The sequence below is a fragment of the Martes martes genome (genome assembly GCF_963455335.1).
Source record: "Martes martes genome assembly, chromosome: 7".
NCBI classification, from domain to species: Eukaryota; Metazoa; Chordata; class Mammalia; order Carnivora; family Mustelidae; genus Martes; species Martes martes.
The window spans coordinates 62,610,962-62,634,954 of record NC_137894.1 but is presented as its reverse complement, the minus strand read 5'-3'; the positions used below and the strand labels follow the sequence as shown (position 1 = coordinate 62,634,954).

At 41.1% G+C, this 23,993-nt stretch overlaps 2 protein-coding genes across 8 annotated transcripts in view; one reads left to right on the top strand and one right to left on the bottom strand.

The window, feature by feature from the left end:
- The window catches only part of FRMD5 (FERM domain containing 5), a gene marked incomplete at both ends in the record, with an annotated part of 311,249 nt that extends 305,014 nt beyond the window's left edge, over nt 1-6,235 (top strand). For 2 of the 6 annotated variants that reach the window (XM_080808199.1, XM_080808200.1), the window contains 2 exons: nt 4,947-5,290; nt 5,470-5,869. In XM_080808199.1, coding sequence (XP_080664325.1) covers nt 4,947-5,290; nt 5,470-5,517 — 392 coding nt within the window. Of the gene's footprint in view, nt 1-4,946; nt 6,107-6,160 lie in introns of those variants that run through there. The other 4 variants (XM_080808197.1, XM_080808196.1, XM_080808198.1 and 1 more) reach the window with 3 other exon arrangements.
- Nucleotides 6,236-10,895: 4,660 nt separating this feature from the next.
- The window catches only part of WDR76 (WD repeat domain 76), a 62,617-nt gene continuing 49,519 nt past the window's right edge, over nt 10,896-23,993 (bottom strand). For both annotated transcript variants that reach the window (XM_080808194.1, XM_080808193.1), the window contains 3 exons: nt 19,358-19,510; nt 17,690-17,743; nt 10,896-12,900 (listed from right to left, as the gene is read on the bottom strand). In XM_080808194.1, the coding sequence (XP_080664320.1) occupies nt 12,645-12,900; nt 17,690-17,743; nt 19,358-19,510 (463 nt within the window). In that variant the 3' untranslated portion in view covers nt 10,896-12,644. The remainder of the gene's footprint in view (nt 12,901-17,689; nt 17,744-19,357; nt 19,511-23,993) is intronic.

Here is a 23,993-nt window from a genome sequence, read left to right as displayed (position 1 = left end):
GTGCCTGGGTGGCTCAGTGGGTTAAAGCCTCTGCCTTGGGCTCGGGTCATGATCCCAGGGTCCTGGGATCGAGCCCCGCGTCGGGCTCTCTGCTCGGCAGGGAGCCTGCTTCCCCCTCTCTCTCTGCCTGCCTCTGCCTACTTGTGATCTCTGTCTGACTTGTGATCTCTGTCTGTGAAATAAATGAATAAAATATTAAAAAAAAAAAAAATGTTAAGGACAGCTGTCCTCCCAGAGAAAAGGCCACCCTCTGGAGGAAGCTGGCACTAATACAGGTCTAGGGAAGAGCCTCACGCATTTGTTCTCCAGCATATGGAAGAATGTCCAGTAAAACCCATGTTCCCAGAAAAGAGAAGACAGGCTGTCCATGTGGGGATACAACTCATTTATAGTAGTTGCCAAGCAGGGTTAGCAGAACTACTGAGACTCGGGAAACCAGTCCTTGAGTCTCTTCCAAGACAAGCTATGAGGCTGCCTCAGTTCCCAACCAGCTCTGGCTGTGCCTCCAGCATCCTCCCAGAACCTGTCTTCTCCTCTTGTAGCAGCAGTAGGCTCCTTAGCATCTGAAATAGTTCTCTTTGCTTGTACAGTGCCAGGGGAGGGTGCAGCAGGGAAAGGCCACCAAGGAAGCTAGTAAGGAAGAGACTTCCAGGGGCAGGGCATACCCTCATAATCTCAGCCCCCAAAGAACTTCACACCTGGTGGATGATAGCACAGCAGGCGCCCACAAGCCAACCTGCAGCTCACCCCCATGCCTGAGACTGCCTGCAGACAAGAACAGCCTTCGTCCCCAGTCATAGCCCTCAGCCCAGGACCCATCAGATTCAGGAGGGCAAAAGTAGAAGCACCTAAGAACTGCCCCAGCAGGAATGACACTGTGAGGAGAGGCAGATGGACATCTGGTGTGGCAATGGGCGGGGGGGATTTTTAGCATTTAAGTGGCTCTATCAGTGCAGGGATTATCAAGCCTGGGGCGATAAAAAGAATGGATTATTTCCCAGAGAGCTGAGCTATACCATCTCTCAAGAGGGGTTTCACCTTTAAAGCACCCAGCAAACACAGCTGACCCCCACCGTACAACTAACCAGACAGGGAAGGGCTGAGAAGGAAATGATGGGGGTCTCAGAAGAAGGGCACTAACCACCAAAACTCCCAGGAAGTTATGGACTTTTGAAACTGGCTCATGCTCCATCAGAGACTCTTTCCTATTGTCCATATGGCACATAAATTAATGTCACAGAAACTATTTGCCTTTTCCAGAGGGGAAAGCTTTGGTTGTTATCTCTAAAAAGAATGGAGAAATCTCTAAAAAATGGGAAAAAAAAAACAGTAACATAAAAGACTACAATTTGAATGAGATCAGGTAATTCCAACAAGCTGGGACGTTAAAGATGACTGTACACTGGCTGGCCCTCCCCACTGCTCTCAGGGATGCCAAGAGACCACGTGTTGTTAGCACAGGCTTAGCCAGAGAGGATGCTCAGGTATGTTGATTCCTTTTGTCCATTGAGCTCTGTGGGGCACAGCTCAGCAGCTGGGGCCAAATAGCATACAGCCCCTTTCCACCCCACAGCTGCCACCTCACACTTCAGGCCACCCAACCCAATGCCCAATGTCTTTATAGCCTCACATCCTGCATTTTCTGCAACTATGTGATCCTTCCTACCCTGTGAGACTATTCTCTGCCCTCTCGGTACCGCACTCTCGAGAAGTCTGGGGCCCTTACACGGGCCTCTGGGAAGCAGTCACATGCTAGGGAAGCATTACTTTTTATGGCTCTAAGTGCTTCTGACTGAATCCAGTCCCTGATAACGCTGGCCTCTCAGAGCTGTTCCTTCCCTGAAGCTCAGCCTGCTCTGTCTCACAGAGCTGACATTCTCTTCTCCAGCGCAGGAGACACTGTGAAGGAGCTGCCGTGGCTTGAGGTCAGCAAAAATCCTTTGCCCCAGTCAGTCTTCCATCCTCTCCCTCTGTATCTCCCCTGCCTGGCTGGTTTCCATGAAGAGATCAGCTGGTTTCCACTGAAGAAGTATCTGCCTTCCTGGGCCACCATGGGGAAGAGTCTGATTAAGATTCACACCAGAGTCCGAGTTCAGCTCCGGTTGACTAATCACTGCCTTCGGCCACTGAGTGTGCGCATCCTGAGGATGGGGCCCCGGCTCCAGGGTAGGCTCCTGACCACTGTGTCCCCCTGCCCACAGGGAGCCACCTCTGGGCAAGGCAATCAGCTGGAGCACATCCAAGGTAAAAAAGACTCCTCTGTCAGCTCCCACCCATGGTACCCACCTGTCTTCCCAGAATAACGGGTTTGATAAAGGGGTGGTGGTTTCTAGTGAACCCAAAGTTATATACAAGACTAGCCTGACCTAGCAATTAACAACTTTGCAAGTGAAGTCTGTTGAGGGAACAGAAGACTAACACTGAGTAATTTTATCTGTCAAGCAATCTACTAGAAATGCATACGTATCCATTATCTTATTTACTGATAATGTATCAGTAATGTAATAATGTAGTTATTATAATGTAGTTTCTCTCTGATATAACTTATAATGTAGTTTCTCTCTGACATAACAGGCTTTGCCTCAGTCTCCTTCCCCACCAAGCTTAGGGCTGAATTGGAGGCCAAGCTAAGTTTGCACTTTAGTGCCTTCTGGCAGCTAAGCTCCTCATGAGCTTTGGAAGATCTGATAGAGTTGTCTTTGTGAGGGGACAGCCTCTAGAAAGGGTATAAGAAGCGCTGTGCTGGGAGTGCTGAGGTTTCAGGGGAAGGCGGGTGGAGGAGTGGGTGGGAAAGGAGCTGAACCAATACATACATGTGTGATCAGGGCATAAAGGTTTCTATGCTATCAGGGACTCATTACATACTACCAGGTATATATTCCTCATGCTGCTTATGCAAATGCAGGAATAAAGGAGAAAAACCGGGGAAAAAAAGAGATCAAAGGAGCATCAAGAGCTCTGGAACAAGGGTCAAGCTTTTTTTTTTTTTTTTTTTTTAAGATTTTATTTATTTATTTGACAGAGAGATCACAAGCAGGAAGAGAGGCAGGCAGAGGAGGAAGCAGGCTCCCTGCTGAGCAGAGAGCCTGATGCGGGGCTCAATCCCAGAACCCTGAGATCATGACCTGAGCCGAAGGCAGAGGCTTAACCCACTGAGCCACCCAGGCGCCCCAAGGGGCAAGCTCTTAATTCACATTATTTCAGAACAGTTTCTTGGACAAATGGAACCTAAATTGAAGGCAAATGTAGGCTATAGACTTAATTCATCTTGGCCCCAAACCTAACAACATGATCCATTAGCATCAGGAAACAGAGGCTTGCAGTCTATCTGTGCCTTTGCCATTACCAGGCAATCACATGTCATTAGGCAAGCTCTGTAACCTCTTGCCTTCATGACTTTGTGGAAAGATGAAAGCACTTTAGAAAGTTTAAAACACTATACAAACTTAAGATTTTAGCACAGGGGAAAACAAAATACAACTAGGATCATGAGGAACTCCCGAAAACAGAGGCTGAGAGCTATAGCAAATATACTGAGGGTGAGGTGATAGGGAGTATAGGTGGGCAGCAGGAGGCTGCTGTTGCCAGTCCACCCCGCCCATTTATAACCCAGATTCCAGGATTTGTTCCCCTAGAGAATCCTTAACTGCACCTATGCTAAAATGGGTTCCAGCAGGCTAGGCAGGCAGGCTGCCCAGGTACATATGGCTACACCATAAGAGAACCAAATGAAACACTACTTCTGAAAGGTGACTGCCACTTTTTAACAGAGGCCTTTGGGCTTCTGAAGCTAGCCCTCAACTTTAAAAACTCCCTAATCAGCCCTAGTTAGGTCAAACCTTTATAGAGCTAGGAATCTGGTTCGGTCTGCAGCAGTCAGGGTCAATTTCAGAGCAATGGAAGGGGGACTGGCTTCTCTTGCCATTGGCTACAAAGGCAGAGAAAGCCAGAGCCACTCTGGCACCTCAAGGTAGCCACGAATAGAAAATGCAGACACTGAACCTGAAACAAGAAGCCATTTCCTTGGGAGCATTGTGATGTGGGCCATACTTGGGTGACTCTGGGCCCACATCCTCCAGCCTAATGGCTGCTGTTTGGCTGACAGAGTAACCAGCTCCTATTTTTCACTACCAAAGACTGAGCCTTGGAAAGAGAGACTGTTCCATCTTAGAAAGTAAAGAGATAATGGGTAGTTTTAGAGGGTAGAGGACCCTTTCTCCTGGTGGATATAAGAAAATTTGCACCCTTACCCAACAAGATCTTCTCAGAGACCACTCTGGAGTGTGTAAAATAGAGGAATTGTCAGCCTACTGTGGACCCAGCTCATTCTAAGGTGAAAAGAGAGCTAGCCAAGTGCTATTCCCAAAGAGCAGATAGGGTTTTCACATTCCCTAAAATCAGGACAGCTAGAAGAGGTAGGCTAAAGAGACTGTCAGCAGCAAACCAAAAGATGACCTCACGAGTTCAAGGAGCTGCATGCTAGCTGCATGTTAAAAGGAAACACAGTTCCAGAATCAGTATTTGATGAGGCCCAGTAAAGCAAAATAGTCTTCTCCCCCTTTCTGCCTCTCAAGGCCCTCGGCCCAAGAGGGAATCTTGAGCTCCCTGAACTGTGGCCCCCGCTCTGAATTAGGGATAGTCTGTCTTTAGTTGTCTTTCAGTTGGGGCTAAAACCAGGCCCAGGACATCAAAAGCCAGAAAGACAGAATCTTGAACAAATCTTGCCAAAACCCTAAGCACAAAGGAAAAAAAAAGAAAACTTCCAACCACAGCCACTTTGGTGTCTTAACTGCTTCTCTTATCCTATTCCTGATACATCAAAACAGTGCAGTGGCCACTGCAAAATTTTGGTAACCATATAAAACAGAATGGGTGCTGCCTCCACCAGACAGCAAAGTGTACACTAGGACCCAGAAAGCCTACTCATATTACTTTTGCCTTTCCAGGCCTGGAGTCCCTACGGGACAGTGCCCATTCCACACCAGTGCGTTCTTCTTCCCATGGGGACACCTTCCTGCCTCACGTGAGAAGCAGCCGGGCAGACAGCAATGAGCGAGTCGCTGTGATTGCAGACGAAGCCTACAGCCCTGCAGACAGTGTGCTGCCCACCCCTGTGGCCGAGCACAGCCTGGAGCTGATGCTGCTTTCCCGGCAGATCAATGGGGCCACCTGCAGCATTGAAGAGGAGAAGGAGTCTGAGGCCAGCACTCCAACTGCTGCAGAGGTGGAGGCCCTTGGGGGAGAGCTGAGGGCCCTGTGTCAGGGGCACGGCAGGCCAGAGGAGGAACAGGTGAATAAGTTTGTTTTAAGTGTGCTCCGTTTGCTCCTTGTGACCATGGGACTCCTCTTTGTTTTGCTCCTCCTCCTCATCATCCTTACCGAGTCTGACCTTGACATTGCCTTTTTCCGCGATATCCGCCAGACCCCCGAATTTGAACAATTCCACTATCAATACTTTTGTCCCCTCAGGCGATGGTTTGCCTGCAAAATCCGCTCAGTGGTGAGCCTGCTCATTGACACCTGAGAAGGCATGACTCCTCCTAATAACTAGCCAGGTGGACCAAGGAGCCCGGCTACCCATTCCCAGCAATGGGACCCATCGCGGAACCATCGGCACATGTACCAAGTCCTCCTCTCATGACTCAAAGTCCACAGCCTAGGAGGGTCATTTCCCAGAAGAAAAAAAGGATAGGCTCATGCCCTATCTAAAAAAAACTGGGAAAACTCATTTCCTTCAGAGGTTCTTTCAAGAAAGGCTCAGCGACTCTCTCATCCTCCCAATTTGCAGGATAATTTTTGGTTGTGAATTTTGATTTTTCATAGATGTGTATTATTTTCAAAGTATCAAATAAAAATTTATTTTACTATTACTGATTATCGCAGTAGTGTCACCTAGCAGATGGGACACTAGTTGAAGACTGGAGAGCTGCTGTCTTCTGTATTCTGCAGGAGCTTTCCTACTGGGCTCCAGGAGACTCATCAGTGCAGCCTCAGCAGGGCAGGCAAGGGGTCTGGACAATGGGAACTATCTAGGTTTTCTTGCCAGACAGAGATTTTTTAAAAAGTAAACATCCATGTAGAATGATTAAATGGAAAGTTGCTTCTTATGATGGTCTGAGTTGGATTTTCTTTTCCTTTTGTTTTTTTCAAATCTGAGCAGAGTGGGCATCTGAAGGGACCACCGCTACAGCAGCAGCAGCAGCAGGGGTGGGGTAAGTCTGTCCCCTTAGACTAGATCCTAGTGGGCATCACCATGAGTCTTGTATAATGAACTTATTAGACTTCTGTGATTTTTTTCTGAAGAACCTCAAGATTTTTATAGTGTTCCAGAGATGTTAGTTGGATTCAGTGGTGCCAGAGATAGGACTGTCAGAAATGTTGGACAGAGTGTACTTAACAGAAACCAGAGCCAAGGTACCTGAGAAACTGTTGAGATTCAGAGAGCAGTACCTATTTTGTACAACCCCCCCGCAAAAAAACTATTTCAATTTATATTTTAACAACAAATGTTATTTTCTTATCAATTCATATTTTGTTTTTACTTTATGGATTAAGAAAATAGAGCCTGATGAACTAAACGATGCAAGAAAGAAACTGATCCTGAGAATGAAAAGCTTCAGAAAATAGAATTCCAAGATCAACAAACAGCCTTGAAAGGGACCAGGGAAAGAATCTCTTTGAACAGGCATACTAAACGATGCCTACATAAGAAAAAAGGTGAATGTGGCAGAGACCAACACTTAGTTGTAGAAATACTGCCCCCTAGGGTCATCCTCCACATCAGGAAAATAAAAATTGTAGGAAAGCATTGGCCATCCTTGCTGAAGGAAGCTGTGGAAGCATGCAGAAGAACAGCACAGGAAGGATGAGTGTGGGGGTCCAAGACCCAAGCTCTGCAAACTCTTCACAACCACTCACAAGATCTTGTTTTCATCTCAGGGAGAGATTTCTAAGTCATCTGGGGCCTGAGGACTCATTTAAGGATGGTCAGTATACATGTACCTGGGAACCCCACAATAGTGGAGCTGCTGCTAACATCCTATGATGTTGGGCAGCCCCAAATGCAGAACAGAATGAGTCACTTGTAGATTTGCTCTCCCCTAGTTTGTCCTCTGAAATAGCAGAATCATGTCCATGTACAGAGTATAACAGCTGTAGAATTAATAGGGGCCACGGGGTGGGGGAGTGGATTGTATAATTTTAAATGCCCCTTCATCTAGACTAGGGGTTGGCAAACTACTTCTGTAAAGTGCCAGATAATATTTTTTTAGTTTGGTTTTGTGGGCCATACTCTGTGGCAACTACTCAACTCTGCCGTCATAGCACAAAAACAGCCATCCACAGGTAATACATAAACAAAGGAGTGTGACTGTGTTCCAATAAAAGTTTATTTATAAAAATAGATAATGAGCTGAATTTGGACCACAGGCGATAATTTGCCAACCCCATCTAGACAATGAAACTGCTCCTTACCAGTATGTTAGCAGAAAGAGGGCCAGCTCTGCTCCCATTCCTGACTTGCTACAGATCCAGGACCATTTCCCAGTGGCGAAACTGGGGATGCTTGTATAAAGGGTGCTTGAACAACCAACCAGCAAACAGGTATCTGATGCCAAGATGAGCAAGATCAAGTGTTGAAATGCTAAAACTCAGCCAGAATCTAAGAATGGAAGAAGAATGTCTGATCATTTCCATACCAGCAACAATTTGGGCAGAATTACAAACATCTATTTACCAAGTGACAAGACAAACTGAGGGAGATCCTAGTAAAACTTAGGGATCACTTAGAACCAACTAGCCACTGCCACTTTTCATCTACACAGGAAAAGCTTTATTTAGCACAGGACTGAAGTGAAAAGTAGACTCAGAGATGAAAAGGCTGTCAGGAGATAGGGGGCTGGTTTTAACCTGGATATCTACTGTCTTATGCAACATAGCAGATTATCTTTTAGTGTAGTGTTCCTACCTCAGTCTGTAGAATATGGTGTTTCTATGCAGTGAGTGATAGCCTTGACACTGACCTTTCATACTCACATTAAAGAAAGATGCAGTATTCCATTTCCTGGTATGTTACTTGTGTCTAGAGTTCTAACAAAATAATAGTCCATACCACTTCTAAGAGCTGGACTTTGCTCTCTGAATAGAATTTTTGGGTTATTTTTTTCCAGGGCTTACCCCAGAAAATACAGATAGTAAAGTTTCCTTTTATTTGCTTTTCAAATACTGCTTGAATAACAAACATCCTTTGTTGATGACTAGTCTTTTTTTGGTATCCTCCCCATCATTAAACATTGTTCAAATTTTTAACCTGGTTTAACTGTGTTCCACTATGTCTCCCATTTTCTCTCAAAATTAGTTTGATCTCATTGCGGAAAATAAAACAATGGTTTCCATAGCTTCATCCATCAGAGGAAATAAAACTCTTACTAAAGAATAGTGTACTGCATCTTTAAGCAGTAGAAGGTAAACTACCTGCAAATGTGAATTTCTTAGTTTCATTAAAAAGTATAGTTGTTAACCTTTTGTGTGCCAAAAATTCTAAGTTACATTTTTCCTTCAAAGCAATGTACTTTTTTCTACATATGCAGTATGTAGTTAGCATAAAATCATTGGTGCCATGAAAATTATTTTTAAACTTAAATAAATATTTAAATATCATGGAAGAGTGGACTCTTTTTTTAACTTCTAGCTTGTCTCACTTTTTCCTCAAAGTTACCAACATGTAGATAAAAAGATACCAGGGGTATTGTTACAGCTGACTACTCTTCATGACTAGAATCACTTAAAAGAGTCATTTGGCTTATATCCATCTATTATCCTTGTCCCTCCCCCCAAATAAATACGATTAAGAACTTGGAAGCTGTAATAATGGAATGATTTTATAGATGAATTGGATCTCATTTTTCTCATGAGGAAAACCAAGGAGTAATTTTCCCAAGGCTACATAGTCAGTCTTAGAACCCAAAAGTAGAACCTAGATGGTCCAGGGTACCTGGCTGGCTCAGTAGGTAAAGCGTAAGACACTTGATCTCAGGGTTGTGAGCCTGAGCCCTACAGTGGGTAAAGAGATTAGTTAAAAAAATTTTTTAAATTTTTTTAAAATCTTAAAAATACAATTAAAATTTAAAAGAAACCTAGATGGTCTAGCTTCTAGACCAGTGTTCTTACTCAAGCCTCAAGTAAGAGGGAGAACAGAAAACACTTCCTGTGAAAGAAACAGAATGGTGTCACCACTACAGTACCCTCATAATTACAACTTACAAACTACATTCCTGTAACATTATCTCACCTGATTATGTAACCATCACTCAGGATATGGAACTGGTAATGGTCTCCTAAATTCCCTGAGGATAAAAGGTGAAACTAGGTTCTACTGTGCTAGTTTATTATCTCTGTTTTCATTTCTACCTGCCCTTCAATGCTCCATTCTGCTACCAGATCATCTTCCTAAAGCACTGATCAGGTTATATTACTCACCTCCAAATTTTCAGAAGTTCCTATCACCTATTAAATGATATCTAGGATCCTGTCTTAGTGGAGTGTTTTTTTGTTGGTTCTTTGGGGGTTTTGTTTATTTTTTTGATGACAGAAGTCTTTACTTAAAGTCATCTGCAGAGAGAAAAGCCAAAGAACCAATGGATGTTGAGTGATTCCCCATGATCCAAAGCTTTAAAGCAGCCACTCTTCTCTGGATTCCTAATGAAGACTCCCCTATGTATATACCCTTTCAGGGCTCCACCACCCACTCCCTCTGCTTAGGGTTCCTCAACCACAACTAAGCCCCTGTGCACGTGATTACATTGCTGGTTTTAGTTCATGAACAGGCTTCCTTTCCTCTACATACCCATTCCCTCTTCCTCTACCCTTACAACTTGCTGATGGAGTGGAATCAAACTGGCAAAAGATACTTTTAAAACGTTTCCTCTTATAACTTCCATTTTAGGAAGAGATACCTTAAAATGTTTTACTCCTGACTAAATGTTATCTTCCTCACAAAATTTCACCTTTTCATTTGAAAATCCAAAAACATTTATAGCCAAATGAACCCAAATATGGATCTATGCTGTCCTGGAACTAAAACTCCTTACTGGGGTTCAGCACAATACTACAAAGGAAAAACCAAAAGAAGTACGAAGTGAGAAGGGACAGCCTAACAGCACACTTAGGTTTTTGGAATCTGGAGTTAGAGGGCATATATTTCTTCCTCTTGAGTTTGATATAGAAGGCACATATGCCTGCCCTCCCCACTTCCCATGTACTGTAACTGACTGAAAAGAGTTAAATCTCTGTAATCACAGCCCTCAAGCTCCCTGCTTTCCTGGAGAACTGCCTTTGCAAAGTCATCTCTGTGGAAAGGAAATTCAAAGACCTGAATATCAAAATAGAATTGAATCAACTCAGATTTTGCCAACTCCTGATCATCTGTAGTTTCACCTACCTGTCCACATATGATGAGAATCATCTCCTTCCTCCTTGAAGTCACATAAAGAAAGGCTGGGCATCTCAAAGAAAATGACTCAAGGGGAATAGAGAGCTTATATGCTTAAGGGATAGCATAAAGCACAACCTGAAAAAAAAAAGTTTATCCCAAAAAGAGAGAGCAATCAAAATATACAAACAATTACAGTAGCCACACAGCTTTAAGCAAGTCTCTGGGAGAAGTACCTTTCACAACAGATTACAGTTTAAAGATGTCCTAAGGGAGATAATTTTCCTTTATGTGCTTTCTAGATTTAAACAATTTCTCCATTATACAGCTTATCACTGAGAAACAAGTCCCCCCCCTCCTTCCTTCCTGCATTGCCTCAAGAAGACAGAACTCTATTAAGTGGAATTAAATATAAATAGAAGAGTTTATGAAGCAGAAATGGAAGAAAAAAAAATACCACGAAAGTGAGAAACATCAAGAATTTGCTAACATTTATTGCAGAAACCAGGCAATTACCACCAAGCATTCAAAGCTTAACTGATGGTACTAATTTTGACGTGAGTATTTTTCAATATCATAAAAAAAAAAAGCAATTCTCACAGAAGTTGCCACTCTGGAAACTGTGAAATGAAGTGGTAATAAAAAAGGGAAAGGAAGCCTACAGGCTTCATTTACTATCTCCAGGGAAGTTTAATAGAAGTCAACCTCACTTAGCTTTACTTTCCATTTCATAAATTAATTTTCCATTTCACTTACCAATTCCTATTTTCCTATCATCAAGAAAATAGAGAACTCTTATTACTTATAAACACTCACAACCTACTTAATAGACTAGGCCTCAAAATTAGATTTAACCTCTAATTACAGAGAAGGAAACTATACATGTCATTTTATTTCTGTGATATATAATTTGAAAAGATATTTTCTCTTAGAATTCAAACATATTGCCAAAAACTATTTACAATAGTCTTTCAGTAGTAGTTTGGCAATGAAGAGCAATTAAAAAATTCGGACAGGTGCTATCACACAGAAATGTTAGTCACTGAGCTAAGCAGCTACCCTTCCAACAAATGTATTCACACAGCACTAACTTCTGAAAAAAAAGTTTATGACAAAATGCCAAAAGTGGTTTATCATAACATTTCCCCCCAATATGAATTAGGAGTGAAGGTATTCACTTAATAAGGCTAATGAATCTCCTCTGGGGAGTTTAAAGACAAAGACAGGTAAGGGTCTCTGGAACCTTCTAAGGCAGGAGTTTTCACTTCTTTAACCATGACCCACAGTAGTACCACAGTAATAATTACATATGTTTTACATCGGAATATGCATATTCATATACAGTTACATATATGTAAGCACATATAACTAAATTTCACAAAACAACACTTATCCACTACATTTATTATTCTTTACTATTTCTTTCCTTTTCCTTTTTTTTAAAGACTGGTCATGGCTACATGGATTTCATGTGAATAGCTACAAGCCAGTCTGGAAAACACTGGTCTGAAGGCAATCTCACACTGGATTATAAAGTCAGGCAGATCCAAACCCTGTTCCTAGAAGCCCTACAATTCCTTGGCCATGCTTCAGGAGCCATCTAGAGGAGGTAAAAGGATCAGCACACAAAGACAGGCCCCTGCGCAAGTGAACCAAGGCTTCTCAACAAGTATCTTGGGATTTCACATAAAATTTAATTTAAAGGCAGGAGGGGGAGAAAAAAGAATTCTCCATTAAAAAAATAAGAAGTTTCATAATCATTAAGTTAGAAGACCTTTCAGGATCCCTTCCACTGTGAGTCTAGAAATATTCACTCCAAACATGAAATAAACCACAAATCCAAGTATCACTACAGAATCAAAACAGTATCATGAAACCACAAGAACTTTTAATACTGATCATTCAAAGCTTTGTAATTTATAATGCTAGAATTTCTCAACATACTGCCTGATTAAAAGTGCTGAAGGCATCACAGCCTCCCCTCAAATTCCTTTCCCAATCTACAGAAACGACTTAAAAGGCTTCTCCCTTACTAAACATGTAAGTATGTAACTGTATACATTCTGCTCACAGTTCTTATTAATAAAGCAATTTTATATTAACTAAATAGAACATATTTTTAAAAAGGCCAAGCCACATGAATTACTAGGCTCCTTAGATACTGATTAATTTGAACCAATTTTGATGTTGCTAAACCAAACACTCAGCAACTTTCTTAATTCATAAAAACATGTATCTTTCCACTGGAATTACCTCCAGCCAAAATATACCGAGTTGGGTGCATAGTGTTGATGGAACACACAGAGACCAGGCTTTCTCCACCAAAAAAAGAATGCACCTGCTGTCCTGACTCATGGAAGACTTCCACACGTCGTGGATGAGCCATGCTGCCAACGATGACACAGTCTTCCTGTTTAGGGTCCCACACAGCCTGAAACCTGGTCAGCCATCGCCCAGTGATAGTGTTGTGCCTAGTGAAAAACACAATTTTTTTTTTAAAGATTTTATTTATTTCCTTGACAGACAGAGATCACAAGCAGGCAGAGAGGCAGGCAGAGAGAGAGAGAGGGAAGCAGGCTCCCCACTGAGCAGAGAGCCCGATGCGGGGCTCGATCCCAGGACTCTGAGACCGTGACCTGAGCCAAAGGCAGAGGCTTTAACCCACTGAGCCACCCAGGCGCCCCAAAACACAATTTTTTTAAAGGATAGTGTTAAATAACTCAAAGCAGCAATGGGCAGAGGGTAAACATGGCATTACTCCTAAATGCTGGTATTCTCTGCCAAGTTTCTTTTCATTAAGTTACTGAGTTACCATCAGCCTAATTTCATATAAAAATGAAATCAGGACAGAGATGATGTCTTCTGTACTTCTGAATCTCCACTACCAAATATAGTGGTTTTACTCACTGGATGGTCACTGTTTATTAAAATAGCACCTTTTTTGTTCACTATTTCTTAGCTCAATGGACTCCATGCCCTCCCTTTTTTTACACATACAAAATAGAAGCCCTAGAAGTAAAAAATATATAATCTATGTTACTGCCATATTAATAGGATTTATAATCCCATATCTGTATTCCCCTGATAACCAAATCCTGAAATCATTTTATATTCATACAACTTTATTTAATTTATTTATTTATTAGAGAGCATAAGTGGATAGAGGGGCAAAGAGAAAGGGAGAAGCAAACTCCCCGCTGAGCAGGAAGTCTGATGTGGGACTCGATCTCAGGACCCTGGGATCATGACCTGAGCTGAAGGCAGACACTTAAAAGACTGTGCCACCTAGGTGCCCCCCCATACAACTTAAAGTAAAAAATACATTTGAGGCTCAAGAAATCACAAGGGAAATTAGAAAATATCTAACAAATGAAGAATGAAACACAACACACCAAAATTTATGGAATATTATGAAAGCAACAGTAAGGGAAATTCATAGCCATGAACACTAAAAAAGAAAAGATCTCAGGGTGCCTGTGTGGCCAGTCAGTTAAGTGTCTGACTCTATTTCTGCTCAGATCATGATCTCAGGGTGGTGAGATCAAATCCCATGTCAGGCTCTGCCTTCAGTGGGGAGTCTACTTCTCTCCTCCCTCCCCTTCTACCCCTCCCCCCATTTGCACTCACTCTCTAAAATACAATTTTTTTTTAAATGGGGAAGGCATGTGGGTGGCTCAGTCAGTTAAGCATCTGCCTTCAGCTCGGGTCATGATCCCAGGATCCTGGGATGGAGACCCCCATCAGGATCTCTGCTCAGCAGGTAGCCTGCGTCTCCCTCTAGCTCTGCCTCTTTGTGTACTTTCTCTCTCTCTCTCTGTGTCAAATAAATAAATAAAATCTTTTTTAAAATTTTGAAAAACTTTTTAAATCTCAAAATCAACACATTAGGGGCGCCTGGGTGGCTCAGTGGGTTAAAGCCTCTGCCTTTGGCTCAGGTCACGGTCTCAGAGTCCTGGGATCGAGCCCCGCCATCAGGCTCTCTGCTCAGCAGGGAGCCTGCTTCCTCCTCTCTCTCTGCCTGCCTCTCTGCCTGCTTGTGATCTCTACCTGTCAAATAAATAAATAAAATCTTAAAAAAAAAAAAAATCAACACATTATACCTCCAAGAACTAGAAAAAGAACAAACTAAGCCAAAAGTTAGCAGAAGGAAGGAAATAATAAAAATTAGAGCAGAGCTAAATGAAAAGGGGGAATAGAAAAACAATAGAAAAAAACAGAGTTGGTTTTTTGAGCAGATCAACAGAACTGACAAAGAAAATTCAAGTAACTGAAATGAGAAAGAGAGGACATTACAACTATGTCACAAAAACTGAAAAGGATTATATGAGAACAGTATGAACAACTATATGCCAACAGATTGGTTAACCCAGGAGAAATAGATAAATTCTCAAAAACATACAACTTACCAAGACCGAATCATGAGGAAATAGAAAATCTAAATAGTCCTATAACTAAGGAGATTAAAACAACCATCAAAAACTTCCCAACAAAGAAAACCCCAGGATCAGATGGCTTCAAGGGAGAATTCTACCCAACATTTAAAGAATTAACCCAGGGGTGCCTGGGTGGCTCAGTTAAGCATCCAACTCTTGATTTTGGTTCAGGTCATGATCTCAGGGCTGTGAGACTGAGCCCCATATCAGGTTCCACTCTGGGTGTGGACCCTGTTTAAGATTCTCTCTTCCTCTCCCTCTGTTTCTCCCCCAATCCCCTCTCTCTCTCCCTAAATAAATAACATGAATGCTCATCAAACTCTTCAAAACAACTGAGGAGGAAGAAACACTTCCAAACTTATTTGGGGCCAGCACTACTCTGATACCAAAGCCAGACAAAGACCCCAAGAAAATAAAATGACAAACTAGGGGCACCTGGGTGGCTCAGTCATTTAAGCAGCTACCTTTGGCTCAGGTCATGATGCCAGGGTCCTGACATCGAGCCCCATGTCGGGCTCCCTGTTCGGCGGAGAGTCTACTTCTCCCTCTCCCTCTGCCTGCTGCTCTGCCTACTTGTGCTCCCTGTCAAATAAATAAAATATCTAAAATAAATAATTAAATAAAATAAAATGACAAACTAACATCCCTAATGAATACTGATGCAAAAATTCTCAACAAAATACTAACAAAATGAACTCAATAGCACATTTAAAGGATTATACACCATGACCAAGTTGGAGCTATACCTAGAATACAAGGATGATTCAACACACAAAACTCATTTGATAGAATGTAACAAATTAAGAGAATAAAGGACAAAAATAAAATGATCATTTCAACAGATGCAGAAAAATCATCTGACAAAATCAATATCCTTTTTTTTTTTTTTAAAGATTTTATTTATTTGTCACAGAGAGATATCACAAGTAGGCAGAGAGGCAGGCAGAGAGAGAGGGGGAAGCAGGCTCCCTGCTGAGCAGAGAGCCCGATGCGGGGCTCGATCCCAGGACCCTGAGATCATGACCTGAGCTGAAGGCAGAGACCCACTGAGCCACCCACGTGCCCCGAAATCAATACCCTTTCATGATAAAAACATTCAATGAACTAGGAACAGAAGGAAATTATCTCAACATAATAAAGACTATATGTGAAAAGCCCGCAGCTAACATCATACTCAAAGGTTAAAGACTGAAAACTTTTCCTCAGAGAGCAGGAAAATGGCAAAGATGCCCACTCTTGCCTTCTCTATCCAACATACCATTGGAAATCTGGAAGGACAAGAGACACTAACCTAAATTCCAGGTGTTCACAACTACACAGTTAGCCAGATCCTGCATGTGAGGCATCACAACTACACCAACAAGCATTTGATAAGGAGGACATTCTGAACAGTCACTTGATAATCAATTGGACAAGAAAAAGAAGTAACAGGACTATATTAAACTCAAAAACTCTGTGCACCAAAGCAAACAATCAACAGAGTGAAAGACAATCCCCAAAACAGTGGAACATCTCTGCAAATCATATATTTGATAAGGGGTTAATATGCATAATATGTAAGGAACTCCCCACAACTCAAAAACAAAAATGACCCAATTCAAAAGTGGACAAGACTTGAATAGACAATTCGACAAAGATACATAAATGGCCAAAAAACATATGAAAAAAATGTTCAACAAGAATACAAATCAAGACCACAATGAGATATTACCTCACAACCATTTAGATAATCACAATAAAAGAGTAGAATGATTAACATAAAGAGAAATTAGAACTCTGGTGCACTGCTGGTAGGAATGTAAATGGTGCAGCCCCTACAGAAAAACAACATGGAGGTTCCTCAAAAAATTAAAAAATTCCTCTTCCTGGGTATATATCCAAAAGAATTCAAAGCAGGATCTTGAAGAGATATTTGCACATCCGTTTTCACTGCAGCATCATTTACAATAGCCAAGACGTAGAAACAACCCCATTGTCCATCGACAGATGAATGGATAAACAAAATGTGGTATATACATACAATGAATATTATGCAGCCTTAAAAAGGGAGGAGGTCACATGCTAGAACATAACGGAACACTGAGGACATGATGTTGAGTGAAATAAGCTAGTCACAGAATGACAAATACCATGATTCCACTCACATCAAGTGTTTAAAGTAGTTAAAATCACAGAAATGTAAAGTAGAAAGATGGCTGCCAAGGTATGGAAGGGAGAGAGAAGAATCAATGTTTAATGGGCATAAAGTTTGAAAAAGGAAATGAAGATGGGAAAATTTGTAAAAAAGGAAACAAGCACATTTAAATGTAGCCTCCACAGACTTTAAAATGCATGATATAACAATTAACATATATGGCACACTCTGGTCCCAACTTCACAAATACTGATAAAGAGGGATGTCTAGACGATGGCACTGAAGTTGGATATAAAATACATACATTAAAAGTAGCAGATGCAAAAAGAGGGTAACTAGAGAAAGTTTAAGTGGGAAGGTAGGGAAACCCTTTAGGTCCACAACAAACAGGTACAAACAAAAGAACTTTAAATGGCCTCACAGCTGGTAAGAGGTTATGATTTTCCTTAATAAGAGAACATGAGTAATTCAAGTGGAATAAAGTCATTCACCTTAACCAAAAATAACCACCCAGCTGCAAAGAATAGCTATGGACTAAAAGAGATTGAACCCTTTGAAGATGGAGAGAACCTGGAAGCAAGAACCCTTCTGGATAGGAACTAGCAACCTGGGACACTTAAAATACGTAATACAAAAATTCAGATCTACTACATCATTTTGACAACCAGATGTCTAATGTATATGGAAACCTACCTGATGGTAGTGAGCAAAGGAATCTCAGAGGATATACAGCTGCTGTCAAAGATTCTGCAAAACAAAGATCAAGAACAAAGTAACACACTTTTTACTGTTTCTTAAAAATTTTCTGAAAGAAAATCAGTGTATTTATTAGCAAGTTTTTCACTGGTTCATGACATGAAATATGATTGCTATTTTAAAATATACAGGATCAGGCTTTAGTAAACTTCAGCTAATATATTTAACAAAAATTACAAAAAATATTATAAAATTCAGAGCTTTATAGTTTGGTGAAGAAATAATTTATTTAAACACTATTACACCAAATTTAAAATGCACATTATAAAGTAATACTCTGGGTCCTATATAGAGATTCACAATAATTACAGACCATCTATAAAGGGATGTGGTCTGAAAACGTACAAATAACCTAAAAATGTTTGCACATATCAAGAGCAATTTCCCCATGAGACTCATTAGTTGAGGGACTAATAGTGTCACTTCCACAGGCTGGTAAGATGATGACTGATCAGCAACCATGGGGAGTTCTTGTGGGGTAGCTCGAAGAGTCCAGGAGCCTACACCAGGTACCCTAACAGAAAGAAACTAACCACATCACATCACCTCCCCGTTCTTGCACCTAGCTATTCCAATGTAGTTTCTTGGCACCTACAGCTTATTGCCTAATCAGATTACTAGAAAGCTAAATCACTAACAGCAGTACAAATGAACAGGAATGGTTAAAACAGGTAGCTTCTGATACAAAGAAAACTGTATGGGTAAAAAGGAGACACTGGACTGCCAATGCCTGGTGACTAAATCTCTTAATACACCCAGCTGGTAATGCTCACAGACTTTACTAGAAACTGGACACCTGTCACAAAGTAAGGACTATGCTCTTCCCAACAGAAAAGTCTAAACAGAAATTAGGTGCCTTTCTAGAGCTTGGCCCACAGTATACATCCAACAGATACCTACTGAATGAATAATGAATGAATTCCAGAATTACTTAAGGTAAAACTCTTATAAAATGACAAACGCTTACAATGCTAAGCAAAATCAGGAATTAAAGAAGAGAACAAAATCATTTCCTCTGTGGTTGTGTTAACATTCTCCACATTTTTAAATTGTCATTATTTTCTATTTTTGGTTCAGTTGGTTTAGATCACATTTTTAAAGCCATTTTTAGGAAGTAGCTACAGAAAGGCACCAAAGCTAAAACCATAAAAACTGTATCCAGTGGTTTGTACAAAAGCCCAATTATTGCTATCTTTTCTGCCTGCCCCTGGCCTGGGACTCTGCAGTTTCCACTCAGCACTTCATGTGAAGGGTAGGCGCCACTAGCCCCAACCTAAGAGTCTGTCCCGATGCTAAAATTATCCTTCTTCCAACATATCATAAGCCTGGTTTTCCTGAGACTTCTGGGATCACTCAGTGCTGAAAGGGAAGCCTGACATCTACTCCCTGTAGACCTTCCCTGCCAAACGCAAGGAAATTTCCAGATCCCAAAACTGCTGAAAACCCATAAAATACAGGTTATTGATTTGGCCAGCAACATAGAAATGGCTACAAAACAATACTAGCAATTTAATAGGGAGTAGTAGTAAACAAAGCTATTGGTTTACACAGTAGCTACAGACTCTTCAGATTCCTTAACAATGCATTTCTATCTCCCCAATTTACCTCAGCTTACAATCAGCACATGTGGTCACTACTCTGTTACCAGTAAGAGGTGAAAAATAGGCAGAAGCGATGCTCTTCGTGTGTTCAGTTAAAGAAATCAAAGGCTGGCTTTTCCTGGGATTCAGGTACCTTGTATCATAAATATGAATATCCCTGTAAGGGGAGGAATAATTCTCAGTGTTGCACAGTACACGTAGTGAGCTCTCAAACAGCACTGAACACAGACACTCAAATATTCATTACACTGAGGAACATTCTGATCTGGAATAATTTTACAAACACTGTATAGATAAAAAATGAAATATTAGAAAAATGCCCTAACTACAGAATATATATGAAGCCAGTGGATATATAGAGACAAGATTCTAGTTGGTTTTCCAATCTCTCTGAGAAAAAAATAAACACAGACCAAGTTATAGGTCACATATAACTTTTATTTTTTAAACAAGTTTTCTTCTCAAAACACTAGAAGTAAATGCATATGTGGGCGCTTGGGTGGCTCAGTCAGTTAAGTGTCAGCTTTTGGCTCAGATCGTGATCTCGGGGTTCCTGGAATCAAGTCACACACTGGGCTCCCTGTTCAGCGGAAAGTCTGCTTCTCCTTCTCTCTGCCCCACCCCTCTGCTCATGTTCTCTTTATTTCAAATAAATAAATAAAGTCTTTAAGAAAAAAAAAAAAGTGGGGGAGGAGTCAAGATGGCGGAGGAGTAGCAGGCTGAGATGACATCAGGTAGCAGGAGATCAGCTAGTCAGTTATCAAACCATTCCAAACACCTACAAATCCAACAGAAGATCGAAGAGAAGAAGAGCAGCAATTCTAGAAACAGAAAATCAACCACTTTCTGAAAGGCAGGACCTGTGGAGATGTGAATCTGAAGTGACAGGAAGATAGACCGTGGTGGGAGGGGCCAGCTCCCAGCAAGCAGTGGAGCAGTAGAGCAACGAAGCACAAAATCAGAACTTTTAGAAGTCTGCTCCAGAAGCTAAGCAGGGATGGAGCCCTCGCGGGGACAGTGTGGTCTCAGGTCCCGCAGGGTCACAGAAGGATCAGGGGTGTCTGAGTGTCGCAGAGCTCACAGGTATTAGAGGGGGAAAGCCAGCTACAGAGACAGAGCAGAGGAGTGAGCTCTCAGCTCAGGGTTACCTTAAACTGTGATCTGTGACACAGTCAGACCACTGCTCTTTGAGCAGGGACCCCACAAGTGGCAGATCTAGGGAGACCCCCCTGGAAGAGCAGCAGGGATCTGCAGGGTTTAGAGACTCCAAACGGGGCTGTGTGCCAGAGAAAGAAACGCTTGGTAACAGTCTGGGTGAGCTCAGAGAGCAGCCAGAGACCAGGGAGACGGGAGTGATTGAGTGCTTTTCTCCGAGGGCTCACTGAGGAGTGGGGCCCCAGGATCTCAGCTCCTCAGGGCCAGAGATTGGGAGGCCGCCATTTTCCTTCCCGTCCTCCAAAGCTCTACAGAAAGTGTTCAGGGAACAAAAGCTCCCAAGAGCAAACCCACGCAGATTACTTAGCCCGGCCCCTGGCAAGGGCAGAGCAATTCCACCTCGGGCAAAGACACTTGAGAATCACTACAACAGGCCCCTCCCCCAGAAGATCAGCAAGAACATCCAGCCAAGACCAAGCTCACTGAACAAGGAGAACAGTGGAATTCCAGAGGAGGGGAAAGCAAAGCACGGAATTCATGGCTTTCTCCCCATGATTCTTTAGTCTTGCAAAGTTAAATTTTTTTAATTTTATTTTTTGCTTATTCTAATTTTTTTTAACTTTTACTCTTTCCTCTTCTAATGTTTTTTTTAACTAGTTTCTCTTAACAATACCTTTCTTAAAAAAAATCTTTTTGAACCTTCATAATTATAGGCATATTTTATCCTTCACTGTATCTACCTTTATTTTTTGTATACACATAGGGTTATTTCTTCTAAAAAAATTTTTGGGATACAACTTCTTCTAATAGATCAAAATATACCCTAAATAAATCTAGCACAGAGTTTGTTCTAGTCTCCAACCTGAGCAAATTCTCCCCACTTTCTTTTTCTTTCTTTTCCCAACCAACTTATCTTATCAACTCCATTCTTAGAATTTTTTTAAAATTTTCATCTTTACAGTCATATTCCATCCCTTCATCATGTTTACCCTTATTGTGTGTGTGTGTGTGTGTGTGTGTAAATATGTATTTCTCTTTCTTTAAAATTTTGGAGGGTAGTTTCTTCTAAGAGACCAAAATACTCCCAAAATCAAGCGAGTGATTCATCAGTCTAATATATTTTTTCTTTTTTCTTTTCTAATTTTTTTTTTGAACTTTTTACCCCCTTTCTTCTCCCCACGATTTGGTGTCTCTTCTGATTTGGCTAACGCACATTTTTCAGGGGTCTTTGCCACACTTTTAGTATTTTATTCTCTCGTTCATATATTCTTATCTGGATAAAATGAAAAGGTGGAAAAACTCACCACAAAAAAAAAAAAAAGAACAAGAGGCAGTACTGAAGGCTGGGTACCTAATCAATACGGACATTGATAGTATGTCAGATCTAGAGTTCAGAATGACGATTTCAAGGTGCTAGCTGGGCTTGAAAAAGGCATGGAAGATATCAGAGAAACCTGTCTGGAGAAATAAAAAAACTAAAATCTAACCAAGCTGAAATCAAAAAAGCTATTAATGAGGTGCAATAAAAAATGGAGGCTCTTACTGCTAGGATAAATGAGGCAGAAGGGAGAATTAGTGATATAGAAGACCAAATGATGGAGAATAAAGAAGCTGAGCAAAAGAGAGACAAACAACTACTGGACCACAAGGGAAGAATTCAAGAGCTAAGTGATACCAAAAGACGAAACGATATTAGAATAATTGGGATTCCAGAAGAAAAAGAAAGAGAGGGGCGCAGAAGGTATATTGGAGTGAATTATTGTAGAGAATTTCCCTAATACGGCAAAGGGAACAAACATAAAAATTGAGGAGATGCAGAGAATCCCCCTCAAAATTAATAAGTACAGGTCCATACCCCATCATCTAATAGTAAAACTTACAAGTCTTAGTGACAAACAGAAAATCCTGAAAGCAGCCTGGGACAAGAAGTCTGTAACATACAATGGTAAAAATATTAGATTGGCAGCAGACTTATCCACAGAGACCTGGCAGGCCAGAAAGAACTGGCATGATATATTCAGAGCGCTAAATGAGAAAAACGTGCAGCCAAGAATACTATATCCAGCTAGGCTATCACTGAAAATAGAAGGAAAGATAAAAAGCTTCCAGGACAAACAAAAACTAAAGGAATTTGTAAACACCAAACCAGCTCCACAGGAAATACTGAAAAGGGTCCTCTAAGCAAAGAGAGAGCCTAAAAGTAGTAGACCAGAAAGGAACAGAGACAATATACAGTAACAGTCACCTTACAGGCAATACAATGGCACTAAATTCATATCTTTCAATAGCTGCCCTAAACGTAAATGGGCTAAATGCCCCAATCAAAAGACACAGGGTATCAGAATGGATAAAAAAACAAAACCCATCAATGTGCTGTCTACAAGAAACTCATTTTAGACCCAAAGACACCTCCAGATTTATAGTCAGGGGGTGGAAAACAACTTACCATGCTAATGGACATCAAAAGAAAGCTGGGGTGGCAATCCTTGTATCAGATAAATTAGATTTTAAGCGAAAGACTATAATAAGGGATGAGGAAGGACACTATATCATACTGAAAGGGTCTGTCCAATAAGAAGACCTAACAATTTTAAATATCTATGCCCCTAATGTGGGAACAGCCAACTATATAAACCAATTAATAACAAAATCAAAGAAACACAACAACAATAATACAATAATAGTAGGGGACTTTAACACTCCCCTCACTGAACAGATCATCCAAGCAAAAGATCAAAAAGGAAATAAAGGCCTTAAATGACACACTGGACCAGATGAACATCACAGATATATTCAGAACATTCCATCCCAAAGCAACAGAATACACATTCTTCTATAGTGCACATGGAACATTCTCCAGAATAGATCACATCCTGGGTCACAAATCAGATCTCAACCAGTACCAAAAGATTGGGATAATTCCCTGCATATTTTCAGACCAGAATGCTCTGAAGCTAGAACTCAATCACAAGAGGAAATCTGGAATGAACCCAAATACATGGAGGCTAAAGAACATCCTACTAAAGAATGAATGGGTCAATCAGGAAATTAAAGAAGAATTGAAAAAATTCATGGAAACAAAACTGTTCAAAATCTATGGGACACAGCAAAGGCAGTCCTGAGGAGAAAATATAGTGATACAAAACTTTCTCAAGAAACAAGAAAGGTCTCAAATACACAACCTAACCCTACGCCTAAAGGAGCTGGAGAAAGAACAAAAATGAAAGCCTAAACCCAGCAGGAGAAGAGAAATCATAAAGATCAGAGCAGAAATCAATGAAATAGAAACAAACAAACAAAAAAAAACCCAAAAAAACAATAGAACAAATCAACGAAACTAGGAGCTGGTTCTTTGAAAGAATTAATAAGATTGATAAACCCCTGGCCAGACTTATCAAAAACAAGAAAGGACCCAAAAAAATAAAATCATGAATGAAAGAGGAGAGATCACAACCAACACCAAAGAAATACAAACAATTACAAGA